The sequence below is a fragment of the Chiloscyllium plagiosum genome, unplaced genomic scaffold (assembly GCF_037043375.1).
Source record: "Chiloscyllium plagiosum isolate Xiang-an unplaced genomic scaffold, Cpla_swu_hap1 HiC_scaffold_18, whole genome shotgun sequence".
In the NCBI taxonomy this organism is placed as follows: Eukaryota; Metazoa; Chordata; class Chondrichthyes; order Orectolobiformes; family Hemiscylliidae; genus Chiloscyllium; species Chiloscyllium plagiosum.
Window position 1 is genome coordinate 32,469,716 of NW_028270156.1, and position 24,556 is coordinate 32,494,271.

At 42.7% G+C, this 24,556-nt stretch overlaps 1 protein-coding gene across 16 annotated transcripts in view; it reads right to left on the minus strand.

The window, feature by feature from the left end:
- LOC122557729 (F-actin-monooxygenase mical2-like) overlaps positions 1-24,556 on the minus strand; it is a 296,049-nt gene that overhangs the window by 158,648 nt on the left and 112,845 nt on the right. For all 16 annotated transcript variants that reach the window (XM_087996423.1, XM_087996422.1, XM_087996419.1 and 13 more), the window contains 7 exons: positions 17,184-17,285; positions 13,177-13,332; positions 11,990-12,090; positions 9,447-9,704; positions 7,740-7,855; positions 1,777-1,903; positions 909-999 (listed from right to left, as the gene is read on the minus strand). In XM_087996423.1, the coding sequence (XP_087852549.1) occupies positions 909-999; positions 1,777-1,903; positions 7,740-7,855; positions 9,447-9,704; positions 11,990-12,090; positions 13,177-13,332; positions 17,184-17,285 (951 nt within the window). The remainder of the gene's footprint in view (positions 1-908; positions 1,000-1,776; positions 1,904-7,739; positions 7,856-9,446; positions 9,705-11,989; positions 12,091-13,176; positions 13,333-17,183; positions 17,286-24,556) is intronic.

Sequence of the window (24,556 nt, forward strand, 5' to 3'; positions counted from 1 at the left end):
TGAGTTGTACAGCATGGAAACAGACCATTCGGTCCAACTCGTCCATACTGACCAGATATCCTAAAATGATCTAGTCCCACTTACCAGCATTTGGCCGATATTCCTCTAAACCATTCCTATTCATTGACCCTTCCAGATGCCTTTCAAGTGTTGTAATTGTACCACCCTCCACCATTTCCTTTGCCAGTTCATTCTGTACACGCTCCAACCTCTGCATGAAAGTGTTGCCCCTTAGGTCCTTTTTAAATCTTTCCCCTCTCACCTTAAACCTGAGACCTCAACTTTTGGACATTAATTACCCTGGGGAACAAAACCTTTGCTATTCACTCTATCCATGCCCCTCGTGATTTTATAAAACTCTACAAGATCACCCCTCAGCCTCTGACACCCTAGGGAAAAAAGCCCCAGCCTATGCAGACTCTTCCTATAGCTCAAACTCTCCAATCGCAGCAAAGCTTTGTAAATCTTTTCTGAACCGTTTCAATTTTCACAACAACTTTGCTATAGCAGGGAGGCCAGAATTGAATGCAGTATTCTTAAAGTGGCCTAATCAATGTCCTGTGCAGTGACCTCCCAACTCCTATACTCAATGCACTGACCAATGAAGCCAGGCATGCCAAATGCCTTCTTCATCACCTTGTCTACCTGCGACTCCATTTTAAAGGAACTGTACACTTGCACCCCCTAGGTCTCCTGTTTGGCAGCACTCCCCAGGGCTCTACCATTAACTGTATAGGTTCTGCCCTCATTTGCCTTCCCAAAATGCAAACCCTCATATTTATCTAACTTAAACTCCACTCCTTGGCCCATCTCATCAAGGTCCCGTTGTACCCTGAGATAAGCAACTGAAAGCTCGGGGTCATTTTCACTGACAGAGTAGAGGGGATCAACAGAGTTTAGTAACTCACCTCGACGTGACACTTTGATAGATTTTCGCATGGAGTTTACTCTTTCTAGTGGACAGTTCTTCAGATCAGTTGTGATGTACAGCTCACGAACCTGAAGGAAGTTAAAGAAATAAAAGTTTTGTTTATCCTCTTTAGAACAGTACCATTTATATGCTCTCCTCCGCCAACCCTACATGTCAAACTTCATCCTGACTTGGAATAATATTGTGGATGCTCCATTGTTGCTGGGTTAAATGCTGGATCTTCTATTTATGGGTATCCCCATGCCACACAGACTGCAGTGGTCCAATGTGGTATCTCAGCAACACCTTCTCAAGGACAATTAGGGAAAGGCAATAAACGCTGGCCTTCACCTTGATGTTCACATGCCAAGCATGAGCAAGTAGTGGCTGCAGAGAAGACTCATGAGAACGGGGCCTCGGATGAGGGATTTCAGTTATGCAGATAAATTGGAGAAACTGGAATTGTTGTCTTTGGAGAGGAGAAGATTAAAGGGAGATTTAATAGACAGCTTCAAAATCATGAAAGGTTCTAATAGAGTAAATAAAGTGAAAGTGCCTCCAGTGACTGACAGGTCAGTAACGAGAGGACCCAGATTTAAGGTGAGCAGCATAAGACGCAGAGGCAACATGGTTCTTTTTTAACACAGAGATCCGTAATGTACTGGCTAACAGGCCAATGGAAATCAGTTCCATAATAACCTTCAAAGAGGGAAACACTGACAGGTTATGGACAAAGAACAGGACTGTGGGGCTAACACTACTGGAAAGTCAGCACAGGCACAATGTGCTGAAGGCTGTCCTTATACAGTGTAACATTCTGTGAATTCAAGGCTTTACCCAGTCTGTCCATATCGCAGTAGTTTTACCTGGTGAGATTGGACACAGCTTGAGTTGAGGTTGGGGTATCGTGTCCCTGGATCAATCGTGTACTGGTCAAAGTTCTTGTTGATGTTTTCTGGTGTGGTTTGAGGTAGCAGTCGATAAATGCTTTCTCTGGAAAGGCAGGCACAGAATATTCAATCACATTTTATAATCCTACTCTTCCCAGCAAAGATAGATGCAAAGAATCTGCATTCCTGTTACACCTTCAGTGCCTGCAGGATGTCACAAAGCAACTAACAGCTAGTGAAGTATTTTTCTAATGTAGTCATTGTTATGATGTAGGAAATGTAGCAGCCAACTTGCACACAGCAAGATCCCACAAGCAGCTCGAGAGAACCACCAGTTAAATCAGTTTTTAGTGATGTTGGATGAGGGATCAGCATTGACGAGGACACTCGTGAGATGTTCCCTCCTTTCCTTGGTAGTAGTGCTGTGGGATCTCATTTAATCATTTCCGGATGGAGACAAGCCCTCCCAGAGCCTCATAGGCTCTATCTCAGCAAGAAGGAGAAGATGTTAAGGCCTTCACAGAGATCTTTATCCTTTCTAGCCAAAGGCAAGGTCCCAGAAGAGTGGAGAATAGCCAATGTTGTTCTCTTGTTCAAGAAGAGCAACAGGGATCATAGAATCATAGATTCCTTAAGTGCAGAAGCAGGCTATTCAGCCCATCAAGTCCACACCAACCCTCCAAAGATCGACCTACCCTATCGCTACAACCCTGAATTTCCTATGGCTAATCCATCTAGCCTCCACATCCTTGGAGACAATGGACAATTTAACATGGCCGATCTATCTAATCAGCCCATTTTTGGACAGTGGAAAGAAACTGGAGCACTAAAGGAAACTCAGGCAGACATGGGGAGAATGTACAAACTCCACAGCTCCACACAAACAGTCGCCCCCTGGCTGGAATTGAACCTGGGCCTTATGCCAGCAGGGACAATCTAGGAAATTATAGGCTGGTGAACCTTTTGTCAGTGATGGGGAAATTATTGGAGAAGATTCTTAGGGACAGGATTTACTCATACTTTGAAAAGAATAGACCTGTTTGGGATAGTCAGCATGGCTTTATATAGGAGAGGTCAGGTCTCACAAATTTGATTGATTTTTTTTGAAGAAGTGATGAAGATGATTGATTAGGGTCGGGCAGTGGATGTTGTCTACATGGACTTTACTAAAGTATTTGACAAGGTCCTTCATGGTAGGCTGATCCAGAAGATTTAGTCACACGGGCTCCACGGTGAGTTGGTAAGTTGGGTAGAAAAGTAGCTTCGAGAGTGTGATGCTGGAAAAGCACAGCCAGTCAGGCAGCATCCATGGAGTAGGAGAATTGACATTTCGGGGATAGGACCTTTATCAGGAATGAGGCTTGTGGGCTGGGGTGCTGAGAGATAAATGGGGCTGGGGGGCTAAGGTAGCTGATAACTCGATAGGTAGAGAAAGGTGGTGGAGAATTTGATAGGTTGGAGAGGAGGGTGGAGTGGATAGATGGGAAAGATGATGGACAGGTCAAGAGGGCAGTACAGAGTTGGAGGCTTCGGACTGGGAAAATGTGGGGGGGGAGGGGAAATGACGAAATTGGTTGAGTCCACATTAATCCTGTGTAGTTGCAGGGTCTCAAGGTGGAAGATGAGGCGTTCTTCCTCCAGGTGTTGGGTGGTTAGGGCTTGCTGATGCAGGAGGCCCAGGAGTGGGAGGGGGAGTTGAAGTGTTCAGCCATGGGGCGATGGGGTTGGTTGGTGTGGCTTATGCCCAAAATGTCGATTCCCCTGCTCCTCAGATGCTGCCTGACCTGCTGTGCTTTGCCAGCAACACACTCTCGACTCTGATCTCCAGCATCTGCAGTCCTCACTTCCTCCTACAAAGTTGGCTTGGTCATACAAGACATAGTATAGCTGTTTTCTAACCGGAGGTCTATGACCACTGGCATTCCTCAAGTTCAATTGCCATTTTTGGAGTAGGGTGCATAGAGGAAGGGGGTTGAGGCTTTGGAGAGGGTGCAAAAGAGGTTTACCAGGAATGTTGCCCAGATTGGAGTTATAAGGAGAGGATGGACAAATTTGGATTGTTTTCACTAGAGTGTCAAAGGCTGGAGTGGTGACCAGATAGAAATATATAAACTCTTGATAGGGATGAATAGGGTGGGTGGTCAGAGTCGTTATCCTTGGGTGAAATGTCAAATACCAGCGGGTGTAGGTTTAAAGTGACAGCCAGGAATGGAAGTTATAAAGAAAGGCTGGGACATTTTTCATTGGAGCATACAAGGTTGAGAGGTGACCTTACAGAAGTTTATAAAAACAAAGAGGGGTACAGATAGGGTTAATGATTGTGGTCTTTTCCCTAGGATGGGGAATTTTAAAACTGTGGGTTTAAAGATTTAAAAAAGACATGAGGGACGATTTTTGTTTTCACAGAGGGTGGCTCCTGAGGAAGTGGTGGATGTACATACAATTACAACATTTGAAAGACATTTGGATAAGTATATGAATAGGAAAGGTTTGGAGGTATATGGACTAGGAGTAGTCAATTGGGACTTGTTTAGTTTGGCATGGAATGGTTGGACCAAAGGGTCTGTTTCTATACAGTATGACTCTATGAGATGTGTACGGCAAGTTTTTTTTTTTACACAGAGAGTGATCGGTGCCTGGAATGAACTGCCAGAGGAACTGGTAGAAGTAGATAAGGTATCAATGTTTAAGAGGCATTTAGAAAGACACATAGACAGGTAGGAAATAAAGGGTTATGGACTATGTGCAAGCAGATGGGATCAGTTTAGAATGGCATCATGATCAGCACAGACTTGGGTGGGCGGAGGGCCTGTTCCTGTGCTGTACTGTTTAATATTCTAGCAACTGATTGTCATTGCATTAACAATGATCATGTCACCTGAACTGCTAATAACAGCCCCAGTTGAAGATCCTGTGGTGTAGGGTAGAATCCCTACCTCCAGACCAGAAGGTCCAGTACACTGTCAGGGTGTGATGGCCATGGAGGTGTGTCGTAATATGTCTAAACAGGCTGATTGAAAAAAAAACAAGCCCTAACTTTCTCCAGCCACCTTAATGGTTGTGTGTGCAAATCCAACAACATCTTAGCAGGGCAGCTAAGGGCAAGATGTTCTCAGTATGTAGATAGGTAACTGTGGAACAGTATAAACCACCAGCAAGTTCCAGAGATTCATAATCCAGGGAATATCACGTCATTCCCTTAACCAGTTGACTGATTTATGCATTAATGTCAGTGCATGTTGTTAATGCACTGTTATATTTAGAGCAAGAACTAATTGTATGAAAGAACTCTCCCCTCTCCCCTTCTCCCTCACCCCTTCATCTCTCCCTCGGCTTCTCTTTCTTTCCCCTTCCCTCTCTGTAATGTTTAAGCTTGTTGTTGAGCATCAGTCCCTTGTTGTGAGGCCGTAGATCAGTTGGGAGATGCCAATAAAAACATTATGTAGACTTAACTTTTTGCTCGAGGCTTTGAAAATCTTCGCAGATAATTGGAATGGGAGATGAATGGAGATAACAGAGGTTTCACTTCAAAATCTATCACAACTTCTGCTAAGAATAAAATTCTTGCCATATCTGGAATCTGACTAAAATCCATCCAAATAATGTAGTCTACAGATCACAAGCTCATTCCTGGCAACTGTCCAAAGAACACAATTGAGCTTTCACAACAGTGTTTTCCTGTGTTCTGCCTGGTTGAGGGTCAGAGTCATATTGAACTCCCTCCTGGCCTGATGGTTCCACCCCAGCCTAAAGAATCCTTGGGTACAGCATCATTCCTTGTATTCTTAGCTCAGGGTTCACATCGGAAATTAGGACAACAAGGCGGTTTCATTGGGATACTACCAGCATTGATAGTAATCAAATACCATAATACTGTTATGAACTCGAGGAGGCCTCCCCACTCACTGACCCCCAGCCTTTTCCACCATTCGGTTAGATCCTGAGCTGTTCCTCAAATTCATCTAGCCACCACATCCCTCAATCTCCTTATCCAAAATAAATCTACTGATTTTGACATAGATTCGATGAGCTTAAAGGGCTCTTGGGGGAAAGGGATCTGGATTTCTATCATTTTCTGGATGAAGACAAATTACTCCAGTTATAGCCCAGATTCTGCCTTTGAATCAGAATGTTGTGGACTCAATTCATAGTCCAGTGACTTGAGTGCAAAATCTAGACCAATTATCCAGTGCAGCACTGTGGGAATGCTGCACAATACAGGTGCTGGCCACTGGATGAGACATTAAATCTTAACACCATCTGCTCTCTCAGATGGACATCAGGTGACATTATCTCAAAGCACAACAGGGGAATTATTCCCAATAACTTCACAAATATTTATCACTCAACCAGCACCACTACAGCAGATCATCTGGTCAATACAATGCTGCTATCTATGGGATCTTGCTGTGAACAAATGGTTGCTGTTTTTTCCTTCATTATGACAATGGCTATGCTTCTAAACTAACATATTGTAAAGCATTTTAAGCTTCCACAAGGTTGTGAAACATACTATACAAATGTGAGTCACTATTTTTTCTTTTTCTAAGTACTCACACATGGAGGAAATAGAGTCTCTTCTACAACATGCTACAGTATTATTTGGATGATGTGCCTCGCCTGTACTGAGCCCTTTGTTGGTCAGTTTAATTAGAATGGCTTAATAGCTCTGCTTGAAAATGGGGCTAAAGGCTGACAGGAGTGAGTTAAGGTATTAGTTTCAGTTACATTAAGCGTTGGTGGTGCCAACAACAAATTCTGGTCTTTGTGAAATGAACTTGATATAATAATGCAGTGTCTATGATGTTCGAAATTCATGCCACACCTGAGAAAACTGTGAAGATGAATTCAGTAAAACATAATTTGTAACTGGATTCAGATTACACAAGAAAGCAAAATAACTGAACTTTCATAGATTACATAGAATCTGCAGCACAAAATGAGCCGTTCGGCCTAACAATTTAGGCCTCTTCCCCAACCTCTTCATCTCACTGTATCAGCACTATTATCTTCTATTCCTTTCTCCCTCATATACTTACATCTCATCCCTTAAAAATCCAAATGATGCACAAATGTTGTCAATGGAAAAGAACCTGTCACCTTTCTATGGTCCCACTTCACATAGTTGACACCTAATGCCCACCAAAATACTAGACCCTTCAATTCCCCAGAACACAACAACAACAGCAAAGAAAACCTTAAACAGGTCATTGTGAAAGAGCTCTGCTCCCTTCAGAAAACTGGCATGCCAAAACCCCAGGAGTTAGTTCATACCCACAGTCTGGATATTAAGAATTTATCTAACTTCATCACTGTGACAGTACAGATTAGCAAAAGAAATTCCAGTCTATGTTTGGTGTTGGTTTGTAATAATTCTTCTTGGTTTGTTTTCCCAGTTGGCAATGCTTACAATAACACTGCAAAGCCCCATGCACTGATTATTATTCTAAACATTCCATTGTCACCTAGTAACGGTTCACTCTGTAATGGAGTCAGACCCCAAATAAACATCAAACTGCATGTTTAACAGAAAGAGACCATTCAGCCCAATTTTTCCTCACAAACTTTCTTTTATCATACTTCAGCTCACCCTATAGAATATCCTATATTCCGTTCTCCCTCATGATATGTTCATCTAGTTTCCTCTTAAATGCAGCTTTCATTAACCCCAACCATCCCTTTGGCAGTTGAGTTTCACACACACTACACTTTCTGGATAAAGAATTTTCTTCTAAATTCCCTCTGAAATTTATTCACGACTCTCTTAAATTTATAGTCCTCCACAAAAAACTGAAGTCCTCCATATTCAGAAAGGTCTCTATCGGGTCATTCCCCAATTTTTTCCTTCCCTTCACATAGCTGCTGTATGAAAAAAATTGGATGTTTCCGCTCGAATCGGACAAACTACTTTGTAGACAGTACACACCCCTTTCTCTCACCTTTCTACCAAGATCTCCAGAGATGGTATGTTCTCTGCCCACCTCTTCACCATCCATGCTGTGTCTAAAGCTGCCAGGAATCCACGGGCACAACCAGTTCCCATTGGCCAGAATGGCTACAAATGATTCAAGAACACAGATAGGCATGTAAGCAGCAAGGTCCACATCATCAGTGGCTGTCAAACACACAACACACAAGCAGGTAAAGTATTCTCTTTCAGTCAGAATGTCCACATGGCTTCTTATGGTCCATGGGAATGCAAAATCCACTAGCAACAAAGAGTGGACTCTGCTACTTACCAATCAGCATCAACAAACTTAAATGATGGACCAGTTAAGCATTGGAACTGCAATAACAAGCAGTGTCACTAATTGATTCATAATGTGACAGCTCTGGCTCAGTGGGTAACATCCTCACCCTCAAATCAGAAGGTTATGGTTTGAAGTGACTAGAGCACATGATCCAGGGCTGAAGGAGTGCTCGTGGAATTGTTGCACATAATTGGCTACAAATCTTCTACAAAACAGCAATGACCACACTTCAGAAGGGCTTAACTGGCTGGAAAAGGCTGTAGGTAGATCATGAGTTGTGAAAGAAGTTATATGCAAGACTTATTTTGCTTTTTTTGATTAAAGTAGGAATAAGCTGGCTTTTTTTAGCCTGAATAGGTTTCTTATTTAGCATGGAATATCATGACCAGATGTTCATTTTAAATCTATTTCTCCACCACAACTTTATAATTCATTCAAGTGAGGTGGAGATTGTTGGTCAGACCCAATTGTTCATTCCTCCTCATCTCATTGTGTCTTCTTCTTGAAAAGCAATTGTTTCTTCTGCTAAGAACTTTACTTGGTCACTTCAGACCAAACCATTAGTCAGGGTCAGGAGTCATCTGCAGGTCAGCGTAGGCAGAGCCAGGAGATTCTCTTTCCCTTACAGACACTAAAACGATAAATTCATCATCAACATTCTTGGTATCAACCTTCAAGTTACACCTGAAAAGGCCAAGTTCAATCTAGCCTACTTTCCAGTTGAACTTATGATGCTTGGTTTGATAGCCCATCACTTTAAGTGCTATGTTACTGCACCCAACATGTTTCCCTCACTTAGCAATGGACATAATTGGTCACTGGCGTCAGATGTTTGGCATGTTGCCTGTGGTGTGAATGCTGGCAAACAGCTTTGCTAGTCATTTCATCCACATGATCTAATATTCTTCAGGAATTCAGGGTAAACCTCGTCAACTCCTGTTGCTTTGCTTGGCTTGGTTGGCATCGGGATGCTATTTGTTTTGTCTTGTGCATATGGCCTTGGAAGGTTGGAGCTCTGGGTGGGGCAATCTTGAGAGACTGCATTAAAAGAATGGCATGACCATCAGCTCATCTACCCTGCTGGCTGTCCATATTTTTGACTTTATTTTCTTGTCAATGGTTATTAAGATAAATGGAGTTGAGATACAGATCAGCCATTAGCTATTTGAAGGAGGTAATCAGTTCAGGCAACTGAATGTGACCTCCCATAGCTGTGCTCCATTAATTTTTATCTTGCTCTATAATCCCAGATATCCAGGGAACTAACCCCCCCCCCCCCCGGCGAATTTCCAACCCATGCACTCCTGATTTTGAAAGCCTGGTATTGCGAGTGTAGGTCCTTGAAAAGCATATCATCTCGTCAAAAAAGCAGAAAGCAGTTTACAAAGCACTTGCCTCTAACAGACTGTCTCCAACGAGAGCTACCAACAGCCGATACCCACATCTCTCTCGGATTAATGCAGCATTCTCCGAAGCATACATGCAGGTAAAGTCAAACATGGCCACATCGGGCTGGTCATTATGGTTCATTGCAAAGTCCAAAGCAGGGAGCTGGTAATTGGTGGCAAAGTCAGCCGCCTCTCTGGCATAGGACAAGAGGGCCTCCTGGTTGACGTTCTCACTACACAGAAGCATTTCTGTATCTACATAATCCTGCAGGAAGGACACATAAGAGTCAATGACATTAGAGAAGCTGTCCTCTCTTTAAAATTCAGAGAGACTTCTTCACCCAATGGGGGCGTGGTGGTGGTTGGGGGAGGTTGACATCTGGTGGTGGTGGTTGATATCTGGAACTCGCAGATAACACCAAAATTGGAGGTGTAATGGACAGCGAAGAAGGTCCCCTCAGAATACAACGGAATCTTGATCAGATGGGCCAATGGGCTGAGAGGTGGCGGACGGAGTTTAATTTAGATCAATGCGAGGTGCTGCATTTTGGGAAAGCAAATCTTAGCAGGACTTATACACTTAATGATAAGGTCCTGGGGAGTGTTGCTGAACAAAGAGATCTTGGAGTGCAGGTTCATAGTTCCTTGAAAATAGAGTCGCAGGTAGACAGAATAGTGAAGGCGGCGTTTGGTATGCTTTCCTTAATTGGTCAGAGTATTGAGTACGGTGTTGGGAGGTCATGTTGTGGCTGTACAAGACATTGGCTAGGCCACTTTTGGAATATTGCATGCAATTCTGGTCTCCTTACAATCGGAAGGATGTTGTGAAACTTGAAAGGGTTCAGAAAAGATTTACAAGGATGTTGTCAGGGTTGGAGGATTTGAGCTATAGGGAGAGGTTGAATAGGCTAGGGCTGTTTTCTCTGGAGCTTCGGAAGCTGAGGGGTGACATTATAGAGGTTTAAAAATCATGGATAGGATAAGTAGGCAAAGTCTTTTCCCTGGGGTCGGGGAGTCCAGAACTAGTTGGCATAGGTTTAGGGTGAGAGGGGAATGATATAAAAGAGACCTAAGGGGCAACTTTTTCACAGAGGGAGGTATGTGTATGGAATGAGCTGCCAGAGAAAGTGGTGGAGGCAAGTACAAATCCAACATTTAAAAGGCATTTGGATGGGTATATGAATAGGAAGGGTTTGGAGGGATATGGGCCAGGTGCTGGCAGGTGGGACTACATTGGGTTGGGATATCTGGTCGGCATGGATGAGTGGGACCCAAGGGTCTGTTTCCATGTTGTACATCTCTATGACTCTATCAAAGTGCTGTGGAAGGTAGAGTTACTTGAAAGCTTCAAAACAAACACCAAATTCTTAGATTGAGACAGGATAGCCATCAGCTGGGGTGGGACAGGAGGGGTGATGGTGGAGAGGACAGAGGAAGGAGAGCAGGATTAGAGGGAAATGAGAGGTGGGAGAGAGAAAGGGAGATGTGGGGAGGGGAAGACGTGGGAAGGTGGGAGAGGGAGACATGGAGAAGGAGACACACGAGGAGGTGGGAGAGGGAGAGTGAGTCGTGGGGAGGGGGAGACACAGAGAGGTGGGAGAGGGAGACATGGAGAGGGAGAGACATGGGAAGTTGGGAGAGGGAGAAGGAGACGTGGAGAGGGGAAGACACGGGGAGGTGGGAGAGGGAGACGTGGGGGTGGGGGAGACACGGAGAGGTGGGAGAGGGAGATGGAGATGTGGGGAGGGGGAGACACAGGGAAGTGGGAGAGGGAGGCATGGGGGTGGAGACGTGGGAAGATGAGAGAAGGAGATGTGGGGAGGGGTAGATGCGGGGAGGTGGGAAAGGGAGAGGAAGATGTGGGGAGGGGGAGGCACGGGGAGTTAGGAGAGGGAGAGGGAGATGTGGGGAGAGTGAGACACGCATGGGGATGAGGGGGAGATGTATTGGGGAGATGGTGGGGAGTGAGGTGCGGCCGGGGCAGTCAGAGAGGGGAGGCAGACAAGGAAAATGGAAACAAAAAGAAAGGAGTGAGAATAAGAAAGAATTCACATGTGCCCAGTAGCAAGGAAAAAAGTGAAAGCAATATTGTGTGAAGCCTGTGCAAGAGGGACAGAAACAATGTGCAAGCCAATGAGAGTGCAAAGTAGCACTCCTATGTGATTGTAAATAGTAATTTCACTGTGGGGCAGGGTGAGGTGGGCTTTCTGAATACAGCTGATTTTGTGTTAATGCACTGGGATCAAGAAAGCTTTCCCTGAGCCTGTGTTTCCACTGTCAAGATTGGATCATGTTGTGGACTTGGCACAATTGTGGGATCAGAGTCAAAAAGTGTGGTGCTTGAAAAGCACAGCGGGTCAGGCAGCATCCGAGGAGCAGGAGAATCGATGTTTTGGGTATAAGCCCTTCATCAGGAATGGGATCAGACAGGAGGATAAGTGAAACCTTTGATAATTTTGGACTGTGAGCCCCAGTTCGTGCTGGAAGATAGGGTCACCATTACATTCTTCACACAGAACCCAACAACCCCCAAGGGAGAGTTACACCTACATTGACAATCACTCCTTTGTCCAGCAAGCTCTGTTTTTTTGCTGTCATTACAAAGTAATGGGTATTATCCTTATAATAAACAATATTCTCCAGATCAATTCCTGAAAAAAAAGCAGAAAATTCAACATTAGAACTGTGTAGGACTTTTCAAAAGTCAAGTCACTCTCAAGATCAATTTCACCACGGAAACTGTTCACACAGAAACAGGAGGGCGCCATTCAGCCCTTAGGCATGTTGCCACATTCAACTTGACTGACTCCTTATCTTAATTCCACTTACCTGGTTTAATTCCTTAACTCAAAATGATTCAATCCCTCAAATTTGTTTTGTTTGACAATAGTTGATCTGTCACCTTTGCTCCATACTCTACAGACTAGGCTTCTACCGTTGGCGCTCAGAAGATTAAGAGATGACTAATTGAAACATACAAGATCATGGGGAGGGTGTTCAGGGCAGCGAGGGGTCTTGACAAGAGAGATGTGGAGAGGATGTTTCCTCTTACAGGGATATCTAGAACTTGGATTCACTCTTTAAAATTCAGGTGTTGGTCATTTACAACAGAAACTGGGCAATTTTGTTTATCTCAAAAAAGATTCAGGAACTTTGGAAGCAAGAACAAAAATTGCCAGAAAAGCTCAGCGGATCTGGCAGCATCTGTGCAGAGAAATCAGAACCATTCTGAAGAAGGGTCATTGGAACCGAATCATTAACTCTGATTTCTCTCCACTGATGATGCTGGATATGCTGAGCTTTTCCAGCAATTTCTGGTTTTGTTTTTGATTGACAGCATCTGCAGTTCTTTCGGCCTTTATTCAGATTCTTTGGAACCCTCTTCCAGAAAGGAGGCAGATTCCTTGAATATTTTTAAGACAGCCATGATCATATTGAATGGGACAGCAGACTCAAGGGGCTGAATGGCCTATTCTTGCTCCTTGTTCATATGTTTGAATGCCTTCCACAGACCCCGTCATCCTGCTGCAGGGATGAGAGGTGGATTTCGCTGTGTAAAAGACGGTGGAATTTGAAGCTGTTGACCAGTATAGAAAGTTAGACTGCTGTGGTTATCAGGAGGGTAGCACAGCCAGAGAACTGAAACTTTCACTTTCACTCCACCCGAAGTATCGTCTCATGTTTTTGTCACAAGACTGTTTAGTTTGGAGTGCCTTGTGAGGTAGGTCAACACCCACCTGTTTCCTCCTTCAAATCCTGGAAGAATTTCTGATTGAAGATGAAAGCGACGCCGCTAATTTCCTCGACTTTTGCCTCGGCTGTTGTGTTTCGGTTGATGAAGTTGGCAGTGATGGCGATGGCCAGTTTCCCACGGAACTCTTTTCTTCTAAAGCCTGAAATATATTATCACAGCTGTTTCAACAGAAACAAGCCCTATCCCATAACTTTTACAGATGCTTTTATTTTATTGCTCTCTTAAACACGTTTAATGTGTTAGGATAGACTACTTTCATTAGTATTTGACACTATTTGCGACAGCAGATAATTCAAAATCAAATCTGGACAGCAGCTTGATTTGCTTCATTTTGACAAATCTGTAATTGTCCGTGTGACACTTGGAAGCAGAACACGTTCCTGGCACCTGGTGTTAGCATCTCCAGATCAGACTGCATTAAAGATAGAGCTACAGGTTGCTCAGTGCTGTCTGAAACTCAATTTCAGATTTACTGCTAAGTTCCTGCTGCATAATTTGTTTGTGTGCATGTGTGAGTATGAGAGTTTGAAAACATGAGTGAGAGAAAATCACAGAAAAAAAAACGAGAGAGAAAAAAATGCGGCAACTCATGACTAAGAGACAAATAGAAACCCAAATAGAGACAGTGAATGATGAAAAACTCAAAAAGGATTGCACTTTGTTGCAAATTATTATCAGTCTGTGTCCTGGAACATTGAATCAATTGCAGCTTTCTCGTAATGAAAACCTAGATCATTCTGTCCCCAATAGGCTTTGTTCTTAAGTGGAACACCTCATTGCTCTCTATAAGAATGACTCGCCATTTCAATGAACCACCTTATTACCACCCCAACATTTCTGTCATAGGTCTGTTACAGGGAAGCTCAACACAAGCTGAAGGAACAGCACCTCATATTCCATTCAGGCACTTCACTGCCTTCAGGACACAACATTGAGTTCAACAACTTGCTGAACACCATCCTCCATTTTGATTATCATACCCCCTGCCTCTCCCAACCCCTGCATCTTGTTTGTGTCTTGTTTACTTTGCTCTCAGCAGAACGGAGCTATTTTCTCCGTTCATGCCTATCGCTCACACCTATTTGATAGCTGAATCACTCCTTCACCACCATTAGCACTCCCTTTGTCTTTTGCTGTGGACTTCCTTACCATCTGTTTCACAAGTTCCTCTCCGCCTTTGACAACATAAAGACCATCTTTTCCAACTGCATTCAGTTCCGATATCTTTGTATACGAAATGCTAACTCTGTTTCCCTCTCCCTCTGCTGAGTTTCTCCAGCATTTTCTGTTGCTCTTTTTATTGAATTCTTGCATTGCCAGTGTTTTGCTTTTATCCTTCATATTTGGGTCAGGAGTGGGTTTAAACATCAAGTCAGGGGCTGTCATTGGACTGGTTAGCTACAGAACTTGCTGAAACAGCGAGGGAACTGAACAGTCTACAGCACAGCTATGCCTGTGTTCATCCAACCTTGGCAGCCCTTCAAGATGAATCCTTGGTTGTCCTTCCACATCTAATCAACACATCTCCCAGACACAAAATGAACAAAACTGTTTAATTCTTTTCTTTTCAGTGCAAACGTCTTTTGCTTCAAGTTGACAAAACATTTCTTTTAAAGAGTTTATACTTGGCATGAAATTGATCATGAAATAAAGAATGAAAATGGGAAGGGAAATAAAACTTGACCTCTCTGAATATCTCTTATAGATTCATTCAGCACAGAAACAGAACATTCGGTCCAACTTACCCTGCGCCAACCAGACATCCCAATCTGACCTAAACCTATTTGCCAGCATTTGACCTGGATTCCTCCAAGCCCTTCTTAATCATTTACCCACCCAGTTACCTTTTAAATATTGTAATTGTTCTCAATGAAATTTAGGAGATGGTTCCAGATTTTTATTGACATTTCATTTGAAGAAGTGCTCCCTAATTTTACTCAAACTGCCAAACTTTAATGTTAAAGCAACAAATGCTCATAATTCTGGCATATAGTTTGACCATCAGATGAACTTCCAACTTCATATGCTTTCCATCATCCTGCCTCTATTCCTGTAGCATTGTCCAACTCCACCCCATCCTTATTCAATCCACAGCTGAAATTCTCATCTGTGCCTTTGTTACAGCTAGACGTGACTATTCCAGTACTTTCTTGGCTGATTTCCCATCTTCTATTTTCCATAAATTTGAATTCACCTAAAACACTCCTGCCTATGTCTTAACCCACACCAAATCCTATTCACACATCGCCCGTGTACTTGCTGACCTGCACTGGCTCTATTCCTTGTTTTTTTTTTATGCTTCCATGGCCTCCCTCAGCTCTATTTATGTAACCTCCTATAGCCACATCACCCTCCCCAACCTGTAGCTGCCTGAGGCCTGAGCTCTGGAATTGCCTCCTCAGACCTTTCTGCTCACTTTTCTCCTTTAAGGGGCTCCTTCAACTTACTTTTTTGGCCAAGCCGCTGATGTAATGTCCCCTTATGTGATCCAGTGTCAAAATTGTTTGACAGCACAACTATGGAGTATCTTGGGACATTTTGTTATAATTTAATTCCAGATTTCCCAATGGAAATATTTTCTCTTACTACACTATCAAATCCTTCAGTCATTTTAAACAAAGGAAATTTGCTGTCAATAAGAGGTCTTCTTTATAATAGGGTGGACCCTATGGAACATCATCGTGCAAGGTTGCCTTTCAGGCTGGAGGTCCATGACTAGTGGTGTTCCGCAGGAATCTGTACCGAGACCTCTACTGTTTTGTAATTATATAAATGACTCAGATGAAAATGTAGATGGTTAGGTTAGTAAGTTTACAGAAGTAACAAAGACCAGTATAGAAGGTTGTCAAAGGATTCAGAGGGATATAGATCAGTTGCAGATATGGACGGAGAAATGGCAGATGGAGTTTAATCCGGGTAAGTGTGAGGTGCACTTTGGGAGATGAAATGTTAAGGAAAAGTATACAGTTAATAGCAGGACCCTGAACAGCATTAATGTACAGAGGGATCTTGGGGGTCAAGTCCATAGCTCCCTGAATGTGGCCATGGAAGTCGATAGGGTGATAAAGAAGGTGTATGGTATACTTGGCTTTATTGGTCAGGGAACTGAGTACAAGAGTCAGGATGTCATGTTGCAGCTTTAAAAGACTTTGGTTAGGCCACACTTAAGAGTCACCAATTCTGGTCACCACATTACAGGAAGGATGTGGAGGGTGCAGAAGAGGTTTACCATGGTGCAGCCGATATTAGAGAGTATGAGCTATAAGGAGAGGCTAGAAAAACTCGGGTTGTTTTTCTCTTGAGCGGTGGAGGCCGAGGGGAGACTCGATACAAGTCTATAAAGTTATGAGTTGCACAGACAGGGTTGGCAGTCAGAATATTTTTCCCCCAGAGTTGGAATGTCTAAAACTAGAAGGCACTCATTTAAGGTGAGAGGAGGAAAATTAAAAGGAGATGTGAGAGGCAAGTTTTTTTACGCAGAGTGTGGTAGGAGTATGGAACATGCTGCCAGGGTGATGGTAGAGGCAGATACGATAGGAGCGTTTAAGAGACTTTTAGATAAGCACACAAATATGAAAGAAATGGAGGGATTTAGACAAAGGGCAGGAAGAAGGAATTTGTTTAATTTGGCATCATGTTTGGCACAACATCATGGGCGGAAGGGTCGGTTCCTGTGCTGTACAGTTTTGTGTTCTATATTCATTGCTGAATACAACACTGAGCATCAATTTTATTCTCCTCCTTCATTCCACTGATACCATTGGAAGGGACCAAGAAGGGGTATTTAAAAAGACAGAAAAAGGGAGACAGGAGGAGAGACCAGGCAAAAACGAAAGAGAGAAAGAGACATAGAGATAGAGAAGGAAGGAGATAAGAAGAGAGAGATAGAGAAACAGATAGATAAACAGAAAGTGATCAGAAGAGAGATAAAGGGAAAGTGAAAATGAAGAGAAAGGTGATAGCGAGCAATCTTTGTTAAAGATTTGTCACCTTGTAAACTGCTCCTTCGCCCATCTGCACCAACAATAACATCGAAGGTAAAGTCTGAGACGGGGTGATCACTGGGCCGCACCTCTGCTCGCCATCCTGGTCCTACATTCAAGTGTGGGATAATTAGTTAAATTGGCAAATGCAGTATTCCATTGTTATAGAACTATACACTTTAATATGATTTGTAACTTTTAAATAGTCCCCATCAACATTCAGTGGTCCTCTTCATTGTGTTGACACATTCAAAGGCTTGAAGATTAAAATGTTCAATGGACTTTTAAAATATTTTTGCTAATATGACTAGTTGATAAAACAATAAAAAAAAATCTGGATGTACCAAAGTAATTTAGCTTTGTAAGGAAAGAGCAACTCAGAGTCACCAATGACAAAACACTTGACTGGATTAATCTTGTAAATATAGCAGCAACAAACAAAGGTGAGAAGCTGGAAATTCTCTGCTGAATAACATCTTCTGACTCCCCAGAGCCTGTCCACCCCCTACAAGGGACAAGTCAGGAGTGTGATGGAACTCTGTTGATTTGACTGGATGAGCACAGCTCTGATAACCCTCAAGAAACTTTAAATCATCCAGGACATTTTTTTAAAAATGCATTCATGGAAATTCATATCATAACACACTGGCTTGAAACAATATCCCTTCATTGTTGCTGGGTCAGAATCCTAAGGTCTATCCCTAACAGCACTGTGAATGGACCTATACCAGCTGGACTGAACAGTCCACCACCACCTTCTCAAGTACAAATAGTCAGGTGCAATAAAATCTGTTCTTGTTACATCCCATAATTATATAAAATTGCTATTAATGTAGATTCTCAGTATACTTACAAGAGAAAGATTAGACCCTAGCAGACATTTTCTCAAATCCTTCATATTGATCCATAAATGTAATAATTAACTCTATAATAATGTAGCAAGCTATGTTACTGGACTATTCATGCAGAAAACTTGAGTTTAAACACCATCTTGCATTTTGAGAATTCGATGGATAAAATCTTGAATAACAAACTGGGTATTAGTAAAAGTGACTATGAGCTGTGGATCATTGTAAAACCTGAACTAATTCATTCGAGTCTGTTTAGGGAAAGAGGTGCTGTCCTTACCCAGTCTGTATCTAAAGTGGTTCCAGCCCTATGTTAAAAGGAATAATTCTTAACTGCCCCTTTTGAAGTGACCTAACAACATACCCAGCAGCATCAAATCTGCCGTCAGAAGTTTAAGAAGATAGCTCCCTTCAGCTCTCAGGTCATTGAGCAGAGTGCAATAAACATCACCTTCGCTTGCAACAGGCACATCAGAGAATTATGCTTATAAAATTGACAAAATTCACTGTGTGGTCTCTAATTAACATTTTTCACAGCAAATGAAAATCTAGAATTTTCTCCTTTGTTTAGTGAACAGTTAAATCTTTCCTCCTTTCTAATGAAGTCCACATTCTAATGCAAACTGAGTAAAGGAGGTGTAAGAGGTTAACTAATCAACAAAGCAGTGTTTATATTCATTACTTTGTTTAAATTATGTGGAATGGACTCCTGGGCAGTTATTGCACTGATGATTTGTGGACACACAGTGTCAGACTTGATTTTGAAGTGTGTGCTAGAAACTCTGACAAACTTGAAGTGGCCACTCAGAACATCAAGGCAGTTTGGATGGGCCGTTAGCTGACATTCTTGGAGTGCCAGAAATACTTTCCAGGCGGTGACTATTATTATCTTTGAGAAAGTTATAATCAGGGCACAGTCGACCACTTTGGACTGAGCAGGAGACAAGCCCGGTTCCTATTTGCACATTTGCGATGCACTATACTTATCCAGTCGGAGATGAACATACTGAAAAAATTGAGACATGCAGTGCAGGTGAATTTCCTGCAAGTCCCACTGTCACACACTGAAACAGTTACTGTGGAACAAGTACCAAACTCAGCAAAGCTCTTTGGGCAGCATCTTGAAATGCCTCAAGGAGAGAGGTAGGGGAACACCACCTCCACTCAATCACAAGTGTTACTCATAATTGGAACTAGGTCACTGTTCCTTCATTGCTCCTGGGCTAATATTCCTGGAACTGCCTTCTTAGTAACATTCTAGATGTACCTACACCATAGGGACTGCAGCAGTTCAACAAATCGGCTCGCCAACACCTTTGGAATTAGGGATGTATAAAAGCACCATTCACATCCTAAGAACCCTTTTCTAAAAGTACTAGATTTCGAATATGTAAAAGAATTTGAACTAAAGCAGCCCATTCCCTTTATACACTGTTGATTTTCTAAGTGTTTAATTGGGAGAGAGAGATGACGCTGTAGTTGTCATGTCACTGGACAAGTAATCCAGAGGCCTGGATTCATGCTTCAGAAATTCAAAATAAATACTGCAACTGCTGGAAATCTGAAATATAAACACAGAGAGTGTTGGCAAAACTCAGCAGGTCTGTCAGCAATTGTGGAGAAAGAAACCAGGTTAATGCTTCAAGTCCAGTATGAATCAGCTCCTTCTTCAGAAGAAGCAACTTCCATGTTTCTGGCCTGCCAGGAACAAAGTTAATTAGGGTGGTGGAGAGACTTTCCAAATTAACCTGTCTAAAGGTGGAGGCGAGACTTGAACTCAGGTCTCCTGGTTCAGAGGTAGGGACACTACAGCTACATCACAGGAGCTTGTTGCAGCAGTGATGGGAAAAGGCCCTTAACTGCTCATTTTATTGAACACTTAGAGGCCTTAATTGGCAGTGAGTCGGGGGGCCCAACCTTCCCACCCAGAATTTAATTTCTGACGGAGCAGGAACAGAGTAGCACCTCCCCACCTCATTGCCTGCCCTTCCTGCCATTCTCCCCATCATTTCTTTGGATGGGAAAATCCTGGAGTGAGATACTTAGGAACATCTGTGTGCCACAGGCGAGGCAACTGCCAAATGTTTATTCAACGGTAGGGAGATTACTTTCAGGGAAATATATACAGATTTTTAAAAAAAGATTTTAACTGAGCACCATGTACTCAATAAAGTTTGTAAACAAAAGTTTCCAACTTGAGGCCACTAAGACCTCTGACTCCATTTAACCTGTCTCTCTAAAGCACCAGAAGTCAAGAGTTCAACCCAAGCTACCTTCAATACTTGAAAATACTGTGTATGCTAGTAATCCAACATAAAAACCTGAAAATGCAGCAAATAGTCAGTGGGTCATTAATTCCATGATCGTATTTGTAACCTGGCTAAGTGAAAGTAACCATGAAGCTATCAGTTTGTCTTAAAGCTAATCCAATTCACAAAATTATTTATGACAATATTTCTCAAGTTTGTTGATGACACAAAACTGTGAGAGTGCTGAGGAAGCTGTAGAGAAGCTTCTAAGTAATTTATACAGTTAATCCCTTCTCCTTTTAAAGATTGGTTTCTCTAATATTTCCTCACTACTCAAATTAGGCTCATGGCTCATCTTTGTTGAATCTCCAGGGCTTGAATATTTTCCTTACATTTGAGCGAACAAATCTAGACATTGCACTGCAGGTGCAACGTGACCACAGCACAGACAGTACCAGGGTCAGAGGAGTATTCAGCACAAAAGGCTGCATTTGACCCATCATGGCCAAGTCAGCTCTTGGGAAGAACTATTCATTTGGTGCCATTCTGCTTTGTTCTGTCCCAATTGCCTATAAATTTCTCCCTTTTCAATATTTATCCAATTTTCTCAACCTGACTTTTTCCACTCTCTGCTGAGCCAGAAGGGGTAGTTAAAATCCTAATCCCGAGATTCAAGCACAGAATCTTGGCTGATGTTCCCAGTGCCACATTAAAGGTGTGTTGTATTGTCAAAGGAGGAAACATTGAACAATCTGCACATTCAAAATGGATGTGGAATATCTAGGGGAACTATTAAGACAGTAGGTGAATGCTCTGTAGGGCTTTGAGCCAACATTTAGGTTTCAATCAGTAATATCAGGTTATCTGACCATTACCAGAATGCTGTTTGTGGAATCATGATGTGTACAAATTGGCCGCCATACTTCCAGGGACTCAACTTCAAAAAAATGTGCTTAATTGGCTATAAAATACTTTGAGATATCGTGGAGTCATGAAAGGAAGTACAAAATTGCAAGTTCTGCCTTATTTTGGGGATCGTGGATGGCACAGAAAATGATAGCTCTGGTGAATTTGTATAAAGAACGAAGATTGCTGCAGGAATGGAAGGTTCAGTAGGTGAGCTGTAGAAGGGAACTGTCTGGGTTTGTCCTGACGTCTCTCTCCAGACTTTTGTACAGAGGCGAGTCAGTAAGGGAAATGCCTTACTGTGGACTGAGAAACATGCAGCACTAAAACATAATAGTATAAGTGAAGAATGCTTGATGAGTTTATCAAGATACTTTGAACACTGTGTTTTTGAGCATAATTAACGTGTATGGATAAGGTTAATGTATACTTGATCATAAGTACATCATGTTGTTGTGATTCAATGTAACAAATGGAGGGTTTTAGATGACACTAGCAGCACAGACGATGAAACAGATACCCTGACGTGCGTCACAATTTCTTTACAGAAGGCAATGAGTGCCCATGGAGAGACAGTAACAAGGATTTTTTTAAAAACAGCTCAAGGCACAAGTTGGAATTCTATGCTTCAATATATAGATCGGGCTTGTATTCCCTTGAGGTTAGAAGATTGTGAGATGGGAGTGATTAAATTCAGGCGTTCAACATTATAATGGATTCAGCAGAATTGATAAAGAGCAACCATAAATAAGGAAACTAGAATGGGGTGGGGGGGGGATCACAGTGTCTGTACCGGTTCTTTCTGTCTGCAAAGAACAAAGATTATATCAAAGAGCATATCCCTTGCTCTGTTCACAACAGAGAGGTACTGAGCATGCCCAACCATGATCATGTACACACAAAACTCAAAACACTATGCTCAATATGTGATGATTCTGAAACGAGACAATAATTGCTGAATAATCCTCACTGTGCAAAGAATTATACTGACAACTATTCTAGGATGGTCAGTCAGGCTCACAATGTGATACAATGTACAGAACGAACGCTGCATACAGTAATATCCAGAGGCATATTCTTTGCAAACAGAAAGCACATGTACAGAAGTTCTGCCTGTTTCAACTCAACAAAACAGGTGACCAACATTCTTTGGTTAATTTCTCAGAGTAGAACCTTGATCAAAAGAGTCAACCTGCCTGTCTTAAAATTTAAACAAATTGGCAGTTATAGAGTCGGAGTCATAGAGATGTACAGCATGGAAACAGGCCCTTCAGTCCAACCCATCCATGCCGACCAGATATTCCAACACAATCTAGTCCCACCGGGCCCATATCCCTCCAAACCCTTCCTATTCATACACCCATCCAAATGCCTCTTAAATGTTGCAATTGTACCAGCCTCCACCACTTTCTCTGGCAGCTCATTCCATACACATACCACCCTCTGCGTGAAAAAGTTGTCCCTTAGGTCTCTTTTATATCTTTCCCCTCACACCCTAAACCAATGCCCTCTAGTTCTGGACTCCTCGACCCCAGGGAAAAGACTTTGCTTATTTACCTTATCGATGCCCCTCATAATTTTGTAAACCTCTATAAGGTCACCCCGCAGCCTACGACGCTCCAGGGAAAACAGCCCCAGCCTGTTCAGTCTCTGCCCATAGGTCAAATCCTCCAACCCTGGCAACATTCTCGTAATTCTTTTCTGAACCCTTTCAAGTTTCACAACATGTTTCCAATAGGAAGGAGACCAGAATTGCACGCAATATTCCAATAGTGGCCTAACCAATGTCCTGTACAGCCACAATATGACCTCCCAACCCTTGTACTCAATACTCTGACCAATAAAGGAATGCATGCCAAATGCCTTTTTCACTATCCTATCTACCTGCGACTCCACTTTCAAGAAGCTTTGAACCTGCACTCCAAGTTCTCTTTGTTCAGCAACACTCCCTAGGACCTTACCATTAAGTGCATAAGCCCAGCTAAGATTTGCTTTCCCAAAATGCAGCACCTCACATTTATCTGAATTAAACTCCATCTGCCACTTCTCAGTCCGTTGGCCCATCTGGTTAAGACTCTGTTGTAATCTGAGGTAACCCTCTTCGCTGTCCACTACACCTCCAATTTTGGTGTAATCTACAAACTTACTAACTGTACCTCTTATGCTCGCATCCAAATCATTTATGTAAATGACAAAACGTAGAGGGCCCAGCACGTATCCTTGTGGCACTCCACTGGTCACAGGCCTCCAGTCTGAAAAACAACCCTCCACCACCACCCTCTCTCTTCTACCTTTGAGCCAGTTCTTTATCCAAATGGCTAGTTCTCCCTGTATTCCATGAGATCTAACCTTGCTAATCAGTCTCCCGTGGGGAACCTTGTCGAACGCCTTACTGAAGTCCATATAGATCACATCTACCATTCTGCCCTCATCAATCCTCTTTGTTACTTCCTCAAAAAACTCAATCAAGTTTGTGAGACATGATTTCCCATGCACAAAGCCATGTTGACTATCCCTAATCAGTCCTTGCCTTTCCAAATACATGTACATCCTGTCCCTCAGGATTCCCTCCAACAACTTGCCCACCACCGACGTCAGGCTCACTGGTCTATAATTCCCTGGCTTGTCCTTACCACCCTTCTTAAACAGTGGCACCATGTTAGCCAACCTCCAGTCTTCCAGCACCTCACCTGTGACTATCGATGATACAAATATCTCAGCAAGAGGCCCAGCAATCACTTCTCTAGCTTCCCATAGAGTTCTAGGGTACACATGATCATGTCCTTTATCTGCCAGTGATTATCAAACTAGCGAATTCTCCACTTGCCAATCAATCATCACTTTTTCTCTCATACAGTATAAATTATGTTTTCCTTTTTATTGACATTTCTTGAGAATTGTCCTAAGGAGTGCAAGATGTAAATATTTGGCAAAACGTGTCTTTGTTTTCGGAAATATGAAAATCTCATGTCCTAAAAAATCTGAAAAGACAAAACTGGTTTCAGTAAACATGACTGTGAAGCTGTCAAAAGCCAAATGATTTGTTCATGGCCTTTTAGAGAAGGAAACCAGTCATCCTTACATCACACCCCTTATTTGTGTGTTGTAGAGTCCTTTGCCGAATCCATCAGGAAGGATATGAGTCTGAGAGGGGGGACTATTCCAGGCAGCAGAGGCCAGCAGGTCAAAGCCTCCCTGGACATGGATGACATTGTCATTTTCTGCTCAAATCCATGCCTGTGTGCAGACTCATGAGCATCTGTGCCTCAGGAGCCAAGGTAAAAGCAAGACTATGTTCCTTGGGAATTGGGCTGACTGATCCTTTATCCCCTTTACCCTCAGGTCAGATTATCTGAAGATGATGGGAATAGGGTTCA